The sequence below is a fragment of the Schistocerca serialis genome, chromosome 5 (assembly GCF_023864345.2).
Source record: "Schistocerca serialis cubense isolate TAMUIC-IGC-003099 chromosome 5, iqSchSeri2.2, whole genome shotgun sequence".
Lineage (NCBI taxonomy): Eukaryota > Metazoa > Arthropoda > Insecta > Orthoptera > Acrididae > Schistocerca > Schistocerca serialis.
This window is the reverse complement of record NC_064642.1, coordinates 109328747-109344061: the sequence shown is the minus strand read 5'-3', so window position 1 is coordinate 109344061 and position 15315 is coordinate 109328747. Positions and strand designations below refer to the sequence as shown.

The window sequence follows — 15315 nt, the reverse complement described above, 5'->3', positions numbered from 1 at the left end:
CCGATCGCATTCTTACAGCTGGTTCATTCTCTAAATAGCCACACATAAATTCTAATCTGTGCTCCAATGACCAGTTGGGAGGAAAACAATGAGAGAATTGATGGAGCCACGCTTGTGGATGAATGTCGTTGGCAGAATTCTTAAACGTTTTGAATTTACGTGTAGTAATGAACAGCTTATAGTCAAAATCATCATGTCGGCGAGTCGCATGTCGGTCATTGTTACGTCGCTTCGGCGGTTCCAACTCAAAATTCGGTGCACATTGCCAATTTCTTTCATAACTTCCGAAATGCCCTATGTTATTATTTTGTGGCTGTTCCGTATTTCTATGTCCCTCTTCCCGTGTTGGAGCGCGAGTGTCTTCTGAAATACGTAATTCTTGTATTACCTGTCTCAGCTGATCTTGTACTTCCCGGATTTCTCTTTGGTGTTGCGTATCAATTTGATTCAGATTTTGTTTCAGTTTCCTAATTTGTTCGCTCTGTTCTGTGTCATTAAAGACTACCGGTTTTGCGTCATTCAAATTATCATCTACCTTCGTAGATAAATTATTTAGCTGATCCGAAAGTTCAACTACTTTCTCTGATAATGAACACATTTCCTCAGTGTGTTTTTCTGAACCAAGTTTCAGAGTGTCCATTTGTGTTGAAATCGAATCTACTGTGTCCTTTAAGTTATCCTGAGTTTTTGCAAGTTGCGTAACCGAATCGGTAGATGCAACTGAGTCAAATTTAGCTTGCAAGGTGTCGTGATTTTCATGAACAATGGTTTGCAGTTCTTTTATGGCTGCTTCGTGATTCTGTAATACATTTTCATGCCGCGAAAAAATAGGTTGAAAATGCTCACAAATTTGTGTTTTTACGTCATTACAGACTTTTTGACATTTCGATTCAATGTTATGTAACTCAGTAGTTAAATCTTCACGTGTTTGTTCAAGCGTGGTGTGAAGATTTTGTTCCATTGCGTCTAACTGTTGCTGTGTTTGTCTCTGATGTTGTTCCATTGTGTCTAACTTTTTAAGATTTTGTTCCACTGTGTCTAACTTTTTAAGATTTTGTTCCACTGTGTCTAACTTTCGAAGATTTTGTTCCATTGTGTCTAACTTTTGAAGCTTTTGCTGTGTTTGTCCCATTTGCTGTATTAATTGTAATAACAATGCACTGGTGTCTGGAACTGTTCCTCAGTGCTTTTCGGCAGTGAATTTGCACCGGCAACATTCACATTTTGACAAGCAGAAAATGTGTCTTGACTTATTTGAGAAAACGGTGAGGAACCAAAACCTGAATCTACAGTATTTGCGAGATTGTTTCCTGTCATTTTGGATTCCTGAGGCGAGCTGTTGCCGACCGATCGTTCGATAATGCGTCCCTCTTCACTAATTGTTTCACTGTCCACGCCATTGTTTGCCGCCCGCTCCATTTCCCTATGCACAGTTACCAAATTACTACTTTGAATGTCTGTTAATTCATTACTCTGCGGCGCTAACACACTGCTTTCGTCTTCACTGTCATTTCTCAGTTTACTTTGGAGCCTAGTATTACGTTTTTCACACGCCATTATTGTCACAATATTTCACACGACAACACAGAAAAGCACAATTTGAAGAGCAAAAATAAGAGAACACATTAACATAACACAGAAAAAATATCTAGTTAATTGCAGCTGCGAAATACTTGGTGCAAATCTACATGCATGCCACAACTGTTTTACTGTACAACAATGAAAGGCTACAACTACAAAGGAGATTCTCTCTACAATTACGCGCTAGCAATAAACAAAATCTACACTAATTACACAAACTACAAGAAAAATCAGAAGATTCCAGTCAGGTATCCTCGGCTAAGGGTCGACATATGAAACGTCCCCTTTGAACAATTTTATATACGACTGTCCTTGAACTGACACACAATATTTTGTTAGCGCAACACAATCTGACTTTCAAAATTCCCTACTAAAGAATGGCCCTGACTAACATTAAACTATACCTTTCACAAATCACTTACCTCACAAAAATCTTCGCTGCTCAAGAGAAGATTCAAACTACTGAAGGCACTAACTACTGATAGGGATAGTTAGCAAATGAAAGATATTAATAGAGAGCAAACAATGTATTTACCTTAATATCATCACAAGTCATAATATATATATCAGTTCATGACAAATTACAAACCTCCGCCATCTCTCTCCCCACATCCACCACTGCTGGCGGCTCACCTCCAACTGCGCAACGCTACGCGCTGTTCACATCCAGCTGCCGCTGCCCAACACTACAATGGCAGACAACAATGCAAACTAGCCACAGACTGCACACAGCACAGCCAGTGATTTTCATATTGAGCGCTACGTAACGTTGCCAATAAGAAAACATAAACAGCCTACTTACATAGAGAAAACATAAACAGCCTACTTACATAGAGAAAACATAAACAGCCTACTTACACTGTATATTACTAAGCTGTAAGTTAAATCTTGGAAAACCCTCGACGAAGTGTCTGTTGATAGTGTTGTCGTTGTGCAAAGTTCAAGCATGCGCTAGTTACAGTGCGTCCAGAAAAGGACTCCCTGATTTCCAAATTAAATATCTCAAAAACAAAGATCTATAGAGGAATGCAGTAAACGGTACGTTTATTGTGAAAGCTGTAAGAAGTTTGTACAGCAGTTTAAAATAATAGTTACAAAAGCTGCTAACAGATGGCGCTGTAATCACCATACGTAATGCCTAGTATAAATAGTGATCCGAAGCCCAGAGCGATCGGTTCCACTATTGAAACGTGAAAGGAGGTTAGCGTACCGAAGGAAGAGATTAAAACCATGTACTCCATTGAACAACGCGTTTTTCTGGTGCTAGAGTACCACAGGTTAGAAGAGAGTCCTACGGCAACACGGCGAAGTTTTCAAGCACGATTTAATGTTCCAAAAGGACCCGATGCGAAAACCATTCGTGCGCTCTTCGCAAAATTTCAACCAACAGGCAGCGTAACTGATGATCTAGTGGGGCATGTTGGCCGCAAGCAAACCGCAGTTACGCCTGAAAATATCACCACAGTTTCTGGAATTATTCAGCGAAATCCAATGTCATCCGTCCGTAGAATTGCATCTGAGACTGGTTTGAAGCGTTCCAGCACGCAGAAAATACCGAGAAAGAGTCTCCACATGTTTCCATTCAAAATTCAAACGCACCAGGCCATACCCGTACGAGCTGTGCAACAAAGGGTTGCCTTTGCTAATCAGATGCTCACAATGATTGATAGTGCAGGCTTTGATGTTGGCTGCATCTGGTTCACAGATGAAGCACACTTCCACCTGAATGGATACGTGAATAAGCAGAACTGGCGATTTTGGGGTTCCGAAAAGCCATAGTGGTGTGAAGCGAAACCCCTGTATTCTCCTAAAGTTACTGTGTGGGCTGCAGTGTGCAGCAGAGGCATTATTTCCCCTTTTTTCATTCGAGAAACGGTCACTTGTGCACGTTACGTTGCAATTTTTGAACAATTTGTCTCCACACAGCAAGCGTTAGAGGATCGACCAGGTACTGAATGGTTAATGCAAGATGGAGCCAGACCACTTCGGACCGAACAAGTGTTTCGCTTTCTTGAGGAATACTTCGGGAATCGAGTCATTGCTTTGGAATATCCCAAATTTACTGGTGCAGGCATGGATTGGCCTCCATATTCGCCGGATTTGACACTCTGACTTTTTTTGTGGGGCACAGTGAAAGACATGGTCTACCCGAAGCATCCCGCCACGCTGGACGAGCTTGAAGCGGCGATCTCTGTGGCATCCATTTCGGTTGAGACACTACGAAATGTGGTGGCGAATTTCATTCTTCGTTTGCGCCACCTCTGTAGTGCCAATGGTGAACATTTTGAAAACATTATGATGTGATTGTTTGCAAAGATTGTTTTCATACGATTATTTCACTTATGTATGCTGATATGAGCTGTACAGCGTACAGCGCCATCTGATAGCAGTTTTTGTAGCTATTATTTCAGACAGCTTTATAAACTTCTTACAGCTTTCACAATAAACATACCGTTTACTGCATTCCTCTATCCATCTTCGTTTTCGAGATATTTAATTTTGAAATCAGGGAGCCCTTTTCTGGACACCCTGTACTAAGTTATCCATTGTACGACGTAGCTGACTCGCCTCTGTTCCAGCCAAACAGCACACAGTGTACTGAAACCGGCACGCTCCCGTCTGTCCGCAGCGTGGACGCCCGCGAGCGCGACTTCTCGCAGGCGGAGCGCTGGTCCAACGAGACGGTGTTCGGCAGCCGCGCCTACTTCGTCACCGACCGGCCACCCGCAGCACTCGCCGTGGAGAGCGTGCGGCCGCGAGACCAGGCCACCTACCGCTGCCGCGTCGACTTCCGCTTCGCGCAGACGCGCAACTCTAAGGTCAACTTCACGGTCATAGGTGAGTGCCACCACGTCCGCGATCGCAGCTTCTGAGTGCAGCGCGCCGGCTAGAACAGTGGAGTCGAATAAACACTGAACAAATTCGCAGGTTTCAATCACCGTTCTAGCTGAAGATAATATCCTTTGTTACGTGAGGTAATGAGTTTTAACTTTAATAAAAATGACTAAAATGTTGGTTGCTGAAAAAATCTCGTAGTTGTTTTTGAAAGTTTTTTTCCCACATCTACAACATGTCTCGGTCCCAGCCCTCGACTGGTGACTTGTCGGTAATAAAAATTTGGGATTACTAACTTTTCCACAATACAAATGCAAGTATGCATAACTAAGAGGTTCAAAACTGCACAAAAATAATAAAAAATCGAAGATGTACGTACCATACGCAATTTCTGATGTAAGGAATTATTATTATTATTATTGTTATTATTATTATTATTATTATTATGCATCACCCGCACTGAAAGTGTACCTAAGGGCCAGTTTAAAATTGAGTTTGAAGAATATTACAAGGGGGAGTATAAGTACAATGTTAACGTCGGCCTCGACTGTTCTGTCCACACGTCGGACAAGGTTGGCTCTGTCAAAAAAAAAAATAAAAAAAAAAAAAAATAAATAAAAAAAAAAATAAAATAAAATTTGGCACATAGAAAGTAAGTGGTTAAGGTTGTCCAGCTACCAAAGCAGACACAAATTTAGAGTAATTGACACTATAATTACGAGCTTGGATTTAAAATATATGTAACATGTTAACACTTGCGTCAATAACAATGACGTGGTGGTTGGAAAAGTGTTCATTCATTAACCACTCTACGTTTTTCACACATACTAATCTAACATGCAATAAAATAATAGTATATCTCTGTAGATTTAAACAAATTACAAATCTTATAATGATGCCTATGTAATGGTGCATCCGTGTTATACAGGAGATAAAAAGAGAGTGATATCGTCCGGCAGTGGAAGATGGGTTGCCCGCTTTTTTTTTTTTTTTGTAATATTCAAATGTCTTCAGAGTCTGTCTTTAATATCGATGTTTCTACATGCGCGATGAATTAGTCTATAGTTTCTTCGGCGCGTCAGTAGCGCTGGATTCATTGCTCCTTGTAAATCGTCAAAATACATCATTACAATGCGTAGTTAAATAATATACAACGCAAATAAATGGCTCTTGGCCTCTGATTGCTCAAATCAGTGTTTTATGAGACGAGATGTGGTATTGTGAAAATACAACATCTCAATTTACGTAATCTCAAAAGGCAGCTGTAAATGCCATACATCAAGAAATGCGTGTGGTGTATCAGGTGCAATAACCTTTCATTCGCACAGGCAGAAACCAAATGTACCAGCGCGAGAGCAACAGGTAACACGCAAAGTGTTGTGTTATGCCATGTGGCCGAATCGTCAGTATCATAAGGAAATTTAATAAAAGTCGTATATCAAGATTCTTAATAATGACAGGAGTGTAGCTCAAAGACATAAAATCGTGTAAGGTACGACAGTAAATACAGTATTACATGTGTGGAAATGATAGCATATTAAAAAATAAACTCAGAATTCTGGCAAACGTCAACGAACATTTGGTGTTACAAACAGTGGCTGCAAAGAGCACACTATTTTTTTTCAATGACAGTTGAAGAAATTATAAGAAATACGAAAAAAACAATCCCTTGTTTCACTGTTTTGCTCATTAACTAGTCGGTCATGGAAGCATCGTCTAAGTACGAAAATTTCTAGATCTTCTAAAATATCCAAACAAACCCCTTTTTTCTCATGGTGAAGAATCTGTAGATTGTTTTCGGTGTCACGAAACTGACGGTTACACTGACGTAAATGAGGTGCTATTACACTGTAACAGCTGGGGTAACCGAGGTCCCTATGTCGTGTTGGCTCCTAGTCCGTCCGATATAAACCCTGGCACAGGCTCTACACCTAATCTTATAGACCTCCCCATTGCAAGACTTATTAACAAGCTGATCTATACTATGGCATAGGAGCTTCCCCAATTTGTTAATAGCGTTAAAACCTACCTTCATGTTATGATTCTTAAACTCATTACTAATCTTCAGAGAGGGTTGGCCACCATATGTCACAGCAGCATATCCAACTACTTATTCTTTACTCCAGTCCTTCCGTGCGTCTGTGTAACTTTTTGTCGCTCATTTTCCTAATATCACTGTTCTCTAAATACATTTGCGTTTCCTAACGGTGGTCTGTTGGTCAAGTACAGATTGTTTTAACCTGTGGAACACTGAACGAAATAATGCTTTCTTCTGTGATGGGGGACGACTAGAAATCGCAACAATAATGTTATATGTTGTTGTGGGCGTACGGAAAATCTCGTATTCTAAACACTGGCCATTCTGACTTATCCTAAAAGTTAAGAGAAATCTCAACTTCATATTTAAATCACGGTGGAAAACATTAAAAGTTCCTTTAGCCTCCTGAGTGCCTCGTCTTTACTTCCGTTAAAACGACAACTACATCAACACAACGTTTGTCGAGTACAATTTTACTAACCAGCTCATTCTGCTTCGCGAAGAGTTCACGTTGAAGACCGTTTATAAAAATCTCAGATAGAATGGGGAAAAGGCTTGAGCCCATTGCGAAGCCGTCATTTTCACGAAAATACGCCCATTAAAGGAAAAATAATCAAACGAAAAAGATTCGGCTACTAGGCCAGTCAGTTCATTTACAAATGATAAACCTGATTTATTATGGAAAATAAGATTATTCCGAACCAACTAAAGTTTCTGTAGTAGAAACCTCGGAAAAATGAATTTTACGTCACAGTTGTGACTTAGGAAGTCGGGATGAGGTGTACACTTAGCATGGAAGGTCAAAGCCCCTAGTACGTCACTCCTTAACACAACTAGCAAGTAAATAATTAACATTTTATTCAAAACTAGCTTTTATAAAACAGATAAGAGGCAATCAACACGTGGCCGTGTTTAAGACAATATCCAAATATGCAATCACAACAACTGACTTAAAAGATGAGCTACGGAGATTTCAATACTTAAGAAACATAAATTACAAACTGATGGTGGTTTTAAAAGGTGGCACAGATAGTTCTTTTAAAGGTAATAATCTGCAACATGAAAGTGATGTACAAAGCACACCAGTTCGTTACGAACCCGAATAACACAAGCAGCACAAGTTAATATTATTGATTCACAAGCACTTTAAAACCCCTTTTTTTACATATACATGAAACAGGTAAAATGCCTACGAAACGGGCAGTGACGCCAGGCTGCCCTGGGCAAAAGGTGACTTCACTTAAAATGCCAGAAGCAGCAGACCAGCCGTCTAAAACAACACATAAACGCCGGGGCCCAACCGGGAGTCACTTCCCATTAGATGACACGTCACAAATTCGGTGCACCTAAGGAGAACGTGGCGCCGCTCCCACACACCCCAACTTTACATCTACATCTACATCTACATTTATACTCCGCAAGCCACCCAAAGGTGTGTGGCGGAGGGCATTTTACGTGCCACTGCCATTACCTTCCTTTCCTGTTCCAGTCGCGTATGGTTCGCGGGAAGAACGACTGTCTGAAAGCCTCCGTGCGCGCTCTAATCTCTCTAATTTTACATTCGTGATCTCCTCGGGAGGTATAAGTAGGGGGAAGCAAAATATTCGATACCTCATCCAGAAACGCACCCTCTCGAAACATGGCGAGCAATCTACACCGCGATGCAGAGCGTCTCTCTTGCAGAGTCTGTCACTTGAGTTTATTAAACATCACCGTAACGCTATCACGGTTACCAAATAACCGTGTGGCGAAACGCGCCGCTCTTCTTTGGATCTTCTCTATCTCCTCCGTCAAACCGATCTGGTACGGATCCCACACTGATGAGCAATACTCAAGTATAGGTCGAACGGGAGTTTTGTAAGCCACCTCCTTTGTTGATGGACTACATTTTCTAAGCACTCTCCCAATGAATCTCAACCTGGTACCCGCCTTACCAACAATTAATTTTATATGGTCATTGCACTTCAAATCGCCCCGCACGCATACTCCCAGATATTTTACAGAAGTAACTGCTACCAGTGTTTGTTCCGCTATCATATAATCATACAATAAAGGATCCTTCTTTCTATGTATTCGCAATACATTACATTTGTCTATGTTAAGGGACAGTTGCCACTCCCTGCACCAAGTGCCTATCCGCTGCAGATCTTCCTGCATTTCGCTACAATTTTCTAATGCTGCAACTTCTCTGTATACTACAGCATCATCCGCGAAAAGCTGCATGGAACTTCCGACACTATCTACTAGGTCAAACGCACTCGCTGAAAACGAACACAAACAGACCGCAGAAAACACGGAAAACACCAAGCAAACATCAATTAATATAACTTAAGAGATCACAAAACTACAATATAAACGAAGAAGCAATAAATGCTTTCAACAGAGGTGACTTAAGTCTTACACCAATATCACTGCTGTAAAACATTTAAACTAAGTACTGCACACAAATCCAATGCTGAAAATACAGTATCAGACTTTTACAATCTCATAGTTTGCCAAACAATATTTCCACATATGATTAAGGCCGACAATGTGTACAAAGATGAAATGGAAAAAAATTCAAGGTAATACCACGTTATTCAAATGCACAACTTCACAACGATACTAGGGATGGTGCACTTTCCTTTCGTTGCATAGATCTGCATGTAGCTTCCAATTGTGTAAGCTTCGTATGCAGAAAATTACAACTAGACTATGACCTAACGTCTTCAATACTTTACAGTTACTACATCATGTGGGAACACTGATTTTTAAAGGAAGTAGTGACTGCTGGACTTCATGCCGTCACACACCTTGCCGGCTGCTCTTACGTCAGCAACACGTACATTAGGGCAACCAACCAACAGGTACACTCGCTGCAACGCAAATCGTTCAACGAAACGAAGTCACCAAAATCACTTACATCTTCGATAGAGAGCGTCGTTCGAGATGTTCTCGAGGGATGGGTCTCTCCGAGAAAACAGGCGCCAAAGCAATGCGACGAACAGCGCCCGGAGTTGACATCAGGCATTTCCACCACTAACTCGCGACAGTCTTGCAAGGTAGACCGGCCGCGCCGCTGCTGCTCCTGCCTGCGTGTTTTCCTCCTTCGTCCCCGAGAGCTCCTTCCGCCTCGTGGCGAGTCCGACCCCTACTGCCGCGACCGCAGAAACAGCCCCCAGATCACAACAGGGGCAAAGATCGTAGTACAGCCGAGTAATCGATAGTGACGTGCCAAAGAGTTGGTGTGCCAGAAAAGGCGCACCATGGCTCAAAAGTGCATTTGTTTTCTTGTCAGTGTGCGCCTGCAGTCATGCTACACATTAGTACTGTCACTGTACCGCAGCACTCCACTAGGGCATTGAAAAAAAAAAGTTCAAATGTGTGTGAAATCTTATAGGGGATTGAAACAAATAATTCACAGCCCACCAACAGGCTGGGTTATCGTGTAGTATTTCATTCTCGGCAACACCAGTAACCGCCATTTTGCTTCGGGTCTTCTGGAGACGCGCTGCCATACTGTGGCATAGGAATTTCAGTGTCTACCACGACTGCCGACGAACAAAATTTTAATTTTCGAAGTGATGATTAAAACCACACGAATATCGGGACCCTGAACGCTTGTAGATTCCTGAAGACAATCCCAACAGAAGGTCTCGAAACGTGCTGGGACGTGCTGGGAAATAATGCCTCGAAATTTTATGTGAAAATTCTTTAAGCTTTTTAATGAAACATACGTTATTGAGAGTCTACGTCTTCACTTTTCGTGTCTGCATATTTGCTGCCCTCTGCTACTAGAGGGCTCCAGATTGTAGCATGTAACATGGCGGTGCGTAATGTAACTACGTCTGTGTCTGAGGAACCACATCAATCGAGTTTCGAACGCGAAGAGTTCGTCCACCTGCTGTCCACACTATCCTTGAGCGTGACAATACCGGAGCACACACGGGCGGTGAGACATCTGCAGGCGTCTGCATCAATCCGTCGCCTTGGCTTCACTATACTGATCATCCTCCATACAGTTTTGACTTCGCCACATCCGCTTTTCGTGTTTCCAGAAATTAAAGAACCCCTTCGAGGACTTCACCTTAATAGTGGTGAAGCATTGCAACCAATGGCGAGTCTGTACTGCGTCAACTAAGCCAAACATTCTACAGTGGCGGTATCAAATAACCAGTCTCTTGTTGGGAGAAATGAGTTCGTCGCCAGGGTGGCTATGTTGAGAAATAAATACGTAGGCACGAAGAGTAAAATAGAATGTTAATAAAGTTGGCTTTCATCTAAAATGCCTTAAGAATTTGCACGTTCAATACTCGGAGGAGTTACTTTTCGACACTTCCTCGTAGTCTGAAGAGGTAAATAGGATGGTGAAATATCACAGAAGAACTTAGCTTCAAACACTGAATGACTCAGTCACAAGTCCGCGTACGCGTAAATACAGGGTTATTACAAATGATTGAAGCGATTTCACAGCTCTACAATAACTTTATTATTTGAGATATTTTCGCAATGCTTTGCACACACGTACAAAAACTCAAAAAGATTTTTAGGCATTCACAAATGTTTGATATGTGCCCCTTTAGTGATTCGCCAGACATCAAGCCGATAATCAAGTTCCTCCCACACTCGGCGCAGCATGTCCCCATCAATGAGTTCGAAAGCATCGTTGATGCGAGCTCGCAGTTCTGGCACGTTTCTTGCCAGAGGAGGTTTAAACACTGAATCTTTCACATAACCCCACAGAAAGAAATCGCATGGGGTTAAGTTGGGAGAGCGTGGAGGCCATGACATGAATTGCTGAACATGATCTCCACCACGACCGATCCATCGGTTTTCCAATCCCCTGTTTAAGAAATGCCGAACTTCATGATGGAAGTGCGGTGGAGCACCATCCTGTTGAAAGATGAAGTCGGCGCCGTCGGTCTCCAGTTGTGGCATGAGCCAATTTTCCAGCATGTGCAGATACACGTGTCCTGTAACGTTTTTTTCGCAGAAGAAAAAGGGGCCGTAAACTTTAAACCGTGAGATTGCACAAAACACATCCTTTTTGACAGGCAGAAATAGCTTCATTTGGCTTACCCCCCACTCTCACCTGCCCCTCCCCGCAGTGTAAGTGAAATCGGCATTTACAAGAGCTTGCAACACGCCATCTTTGTACACTTATCCAGTGGTGAAGGACGAGGAGGAGATCCGTGTTTAACGTCGTGTCAAAATTGAGGTCATTAGAAACGGAGCACAAGCCCGGAATAGGGATCGGTGGAGAAGGAAAGCGGCTATGCCCTTTTTAAGGAACGCGACTCCAGCGTGCGAACCACTGCGCTACCCCGGTCGTTGAGCCAGCGATGTTCGCTAGCCCATATTAATCGATGAACTCTGTGTCGAAGTTTCAGGAAAGGAACACGATCAGTCCTCACCTGCTGAACATTATGCAGTGCCTTTATCTCCTTACAGTCGGGCCCAATATTCAAACTGTCGGCGATTAGAATCACTGTAGCCTATACTGGCGATCGCCCTTTATGCTTGTGGCTGCGACTGCCCATTGTCATAACCTTCTGGGAGTCTTCTTCGGCGGTTTGCACGTGTGAAAACGTTGTCTCTGTGATATCTAAGATCCATCTACATCTACATCTACATTGATACTCAGCAAATCACATTTAAGTGCCTGGCAGTGGGTTCATCGAACCACCTTCAAAATTCTTTATCATTCCAATCTAGTATACAGCGCGGAAAGAATGAACACCTACATCTTTCTGTACGAGCTCTGATTTCCCTTATTTTATAGTGGTGATCGTTCCTCCCTATGCAGGTCGGTGTCAGAAAAATATTTTCGCATTCGGAGGAGAAAGTTGGTGATTGGAATTTCGTGAGAAGATTCCATCGCAACGAAAAACGCCTTTCTTTTAATGATTTCCAGCCCACATCCTGCATCATTTCTGTGACACTCTCTCCCATATTTCACGATAATACAAAACGTGCTACCTTTCTTTGAACTTTTTCGATGTACCCCGTCAGTCCTATCTGGTAAGGATCCCACACCGCGCAGCAGTATTCTAAAAGAGGACGGACAAGAGTAATGCAGGCAGTCTCCTTAGTAGGTCTGTTACATTTTCTAAGTGTCCTGCCAATAAAACCCAGTCTTTGGTTAGCCTTCCCCACAACATAGAATTTACGGCTTTTAGATTAGACTGATTTATCGTATAACCGAAGTTTAATGAGTTCCTTTTAGCACTCATGTGGGTGACCTCAGACTTTTTGTTATTTAGCGCCAACTGCTACTTTTCACACTATCCATATATCTTTTCTAAATTGTTTTGCAGTTTGTTTTGATCTTTTGATGACTTCATTAGGCGATAAACAACAGCGTCATCTGCAAACAACCGAAGACGGCTGCTCAGATTGTCTCCCAATCGTTTATATAGATATGGAACAGCAAAGGGCCTATAACACTACCTTGGGGAACTCCAGAAATCATTGCTGTTTTGTTCGATGACTTTCGTCAATTACTACTAACTGTGACCTCTGTGACAGTCGATATTAAAACCGTTAACTTTAGAAAGATAAATTCTTATGTCATCTCTAACAGGCTGTAACACATACGTCTTGCACTGATTATTGTCATCCCACGTGAATAGTCAGTTAACTTGTGTTTTGACGCTATCTTTACTATACACCAGTCTCTATATACTCGGACCATATAGTGAAACTAGCCACATCTCGGCTTCATTCACGAAAAATCTTCAGAAGCGACAACCCTTTCCGTTACTGTTGGCATTTCGATTCTCTTACCATAGTCAGAAGTTTCTTTGTAATTCTGGAAAACGAAGTAAATGCGGATATAACGACACGCTGAAGCTATTCACGCTATCTTTTGTTCCATTTCCGCATGTAATAAAATTGTTACTCCATCATTACGTATTGTAGCATAACATCTGCTACATGCACACACATTCCGGTTAAAATGTATTAAATATTGTATCACTTTAGATATATTCGATCCCACTGGGGTGAGCACATCACCATTTTACATTACTGCGAAACGTAATATTCGTGAAAACAAAGCCAAACGGAATGTCAAATATTAGACCGTTTCAGCTAGTAACAGAAAACCCGAATTATGGTGCACAACAGCGAGAGCATCGTGCCATTCAGTACCTTACCTTCGTATAAATGCGTAGCATACACGTCTCAGATCACACAGTTTGTCGCCAGACGACAGGATTGTTTCAGGAATGGAGCACCACTGGCTAATTTAACTTATTCTTTTCCTATTCCTTTTTAGGGCTGAATGTAAATTTGAAGAAATTTTTTATACCGATCAAAAGCATTTTTATGCGAACCATGTTAGTCTCTTACATGTATCGGGGAATTATGTATGGAAGAAATCAGAAGGAGAGCATAGTCCTCAGTTGTTAATCTCATTCTTTGCAGCAAAGTAAGGGATGACACTGTGTTCTCCCCCTAAACTTGTGTTTATGTACATCAGGTAGCTATACTGTGAAGTTAAGTGACAAAAAGTCTTATTCCATAAGGCATTATTAAGTCGAAATATTCAAAATACGTCAGGTGGTCGATTTGTTTGTATCCAAGGCGGGCAATTATCAGCGGAGCAAACCTACCTGAAATTAATTGTTTCAACATCTCAGTGATATGCTTCTTCCAGTTCAAGTTTCTGTCAATATTTACACCCAACCATTTGGACTTACGCTCAGGTGCTACACAAATTGTTCTTATCGCTCTATTTTTTGTACAAAATTGAATACAGTGTATTTTCTCTAAATTTAAGGAGAAACAGTTTTCCGAAAACCACTTATTTATTGTTTGAAATACCACGATCTGTTGCATCCTCTTTGATGGGACGTATTATAACACTAGTATCGGTTGCAAAAAGTAACAGTTCTGCTTGATGTATGTTACACATTAAGAAGGAATAGCAATGGACGCAAAATGGAACCTTGTGGGTCTCCCTTTGTGATCTCTGCCCAATCACTAGAACTTTCTCTCCTACAAACAGTGTTTGAATTATTTAGTATAAAATTTTTCATTCTGTTTTTACGTATGATTCAACGCATCAATTCTATAAACCTCTAACCGCGTTTAAAGATCACAAAAACTTCCATCTGGCTGTATTTTGTTAGTTATGTCTTCTGATATTTAGTGTCTCGCTTTCGATAAAGTGTAGTTAGTACTGGTTAAGCAAGCCTGCCAGTGCAGCACTTACAACATAACTGGCTCCTGTGTGGCTAGTGTTGCGATTCCTTAAAAATCGAGAACCGTGACTATGGACATATACTGGTGTGCCGCATAGTTTGACGTCACAGGCCTTTGGGTTGGATACGCATCCTAAATGACAGCCGACCCGAGTGTGTATTTGTTAGCTCTTACTAATCCAGGTATGCTGGTTAACGATTTTCAGTTTAGTTACTACGGCAACAGGAAAAATTAGTTTGCAGCTTCTTGCTAGTACGAAGACTACCTTTAGACGTATTATTGTTTGCATATAGATATAAAACCATTTTAACATCGATGAAGGAATGCACAAAAAAGACTACCTTTAGACGTATTATTCTTTGTATATAGATATAAAACCATTTTAACTCCCATAAAGCAATGTACATATATGTTGCATTTCAGCCTTCTCTGGATTTATCATTATCGGTTGCTTCGAGACGCACCGAACGTCCATGTTCTCGATCTGGTGTGATCAATTTGACCAAAACTTGTAGTAGTAACCTACTATGAATTGCTAGATCCCCATCGTTTACTTCACGAAACTCCAAGTAATATAAGCACCGATTCATTCAAATGGGTCATCAATATCTGATTAATAAGCCACAACTGTCAAGTCCTTATGTTGATTTCATCGACGAATCTACAATGACCAG

At 41.5% G+C, this 15315-nt stretch overlaps 1 protein-coding gene across 1 annotated transcript in view; it reads left to right on the top strand.

Annotated features, from left to right (window-relative positions):
• Nucleotides 1-15315, top strand: part of LOC126481775 (hemicentin-2-like) — a 699774-nt gene that overhangs the window by 303706 nt on the left and 380753 nt on the right. Inside the window, exon 3 of the mRNA XM_050105729.1 lies at nt 4211-4419. Within this exon, the coding sequence (XP_049961686.1) occupies nt 4211-4419 (209 nt within the window). The remainder of the gene's footprint in view (nt 1-4210; nt 4420-15315) is intronic.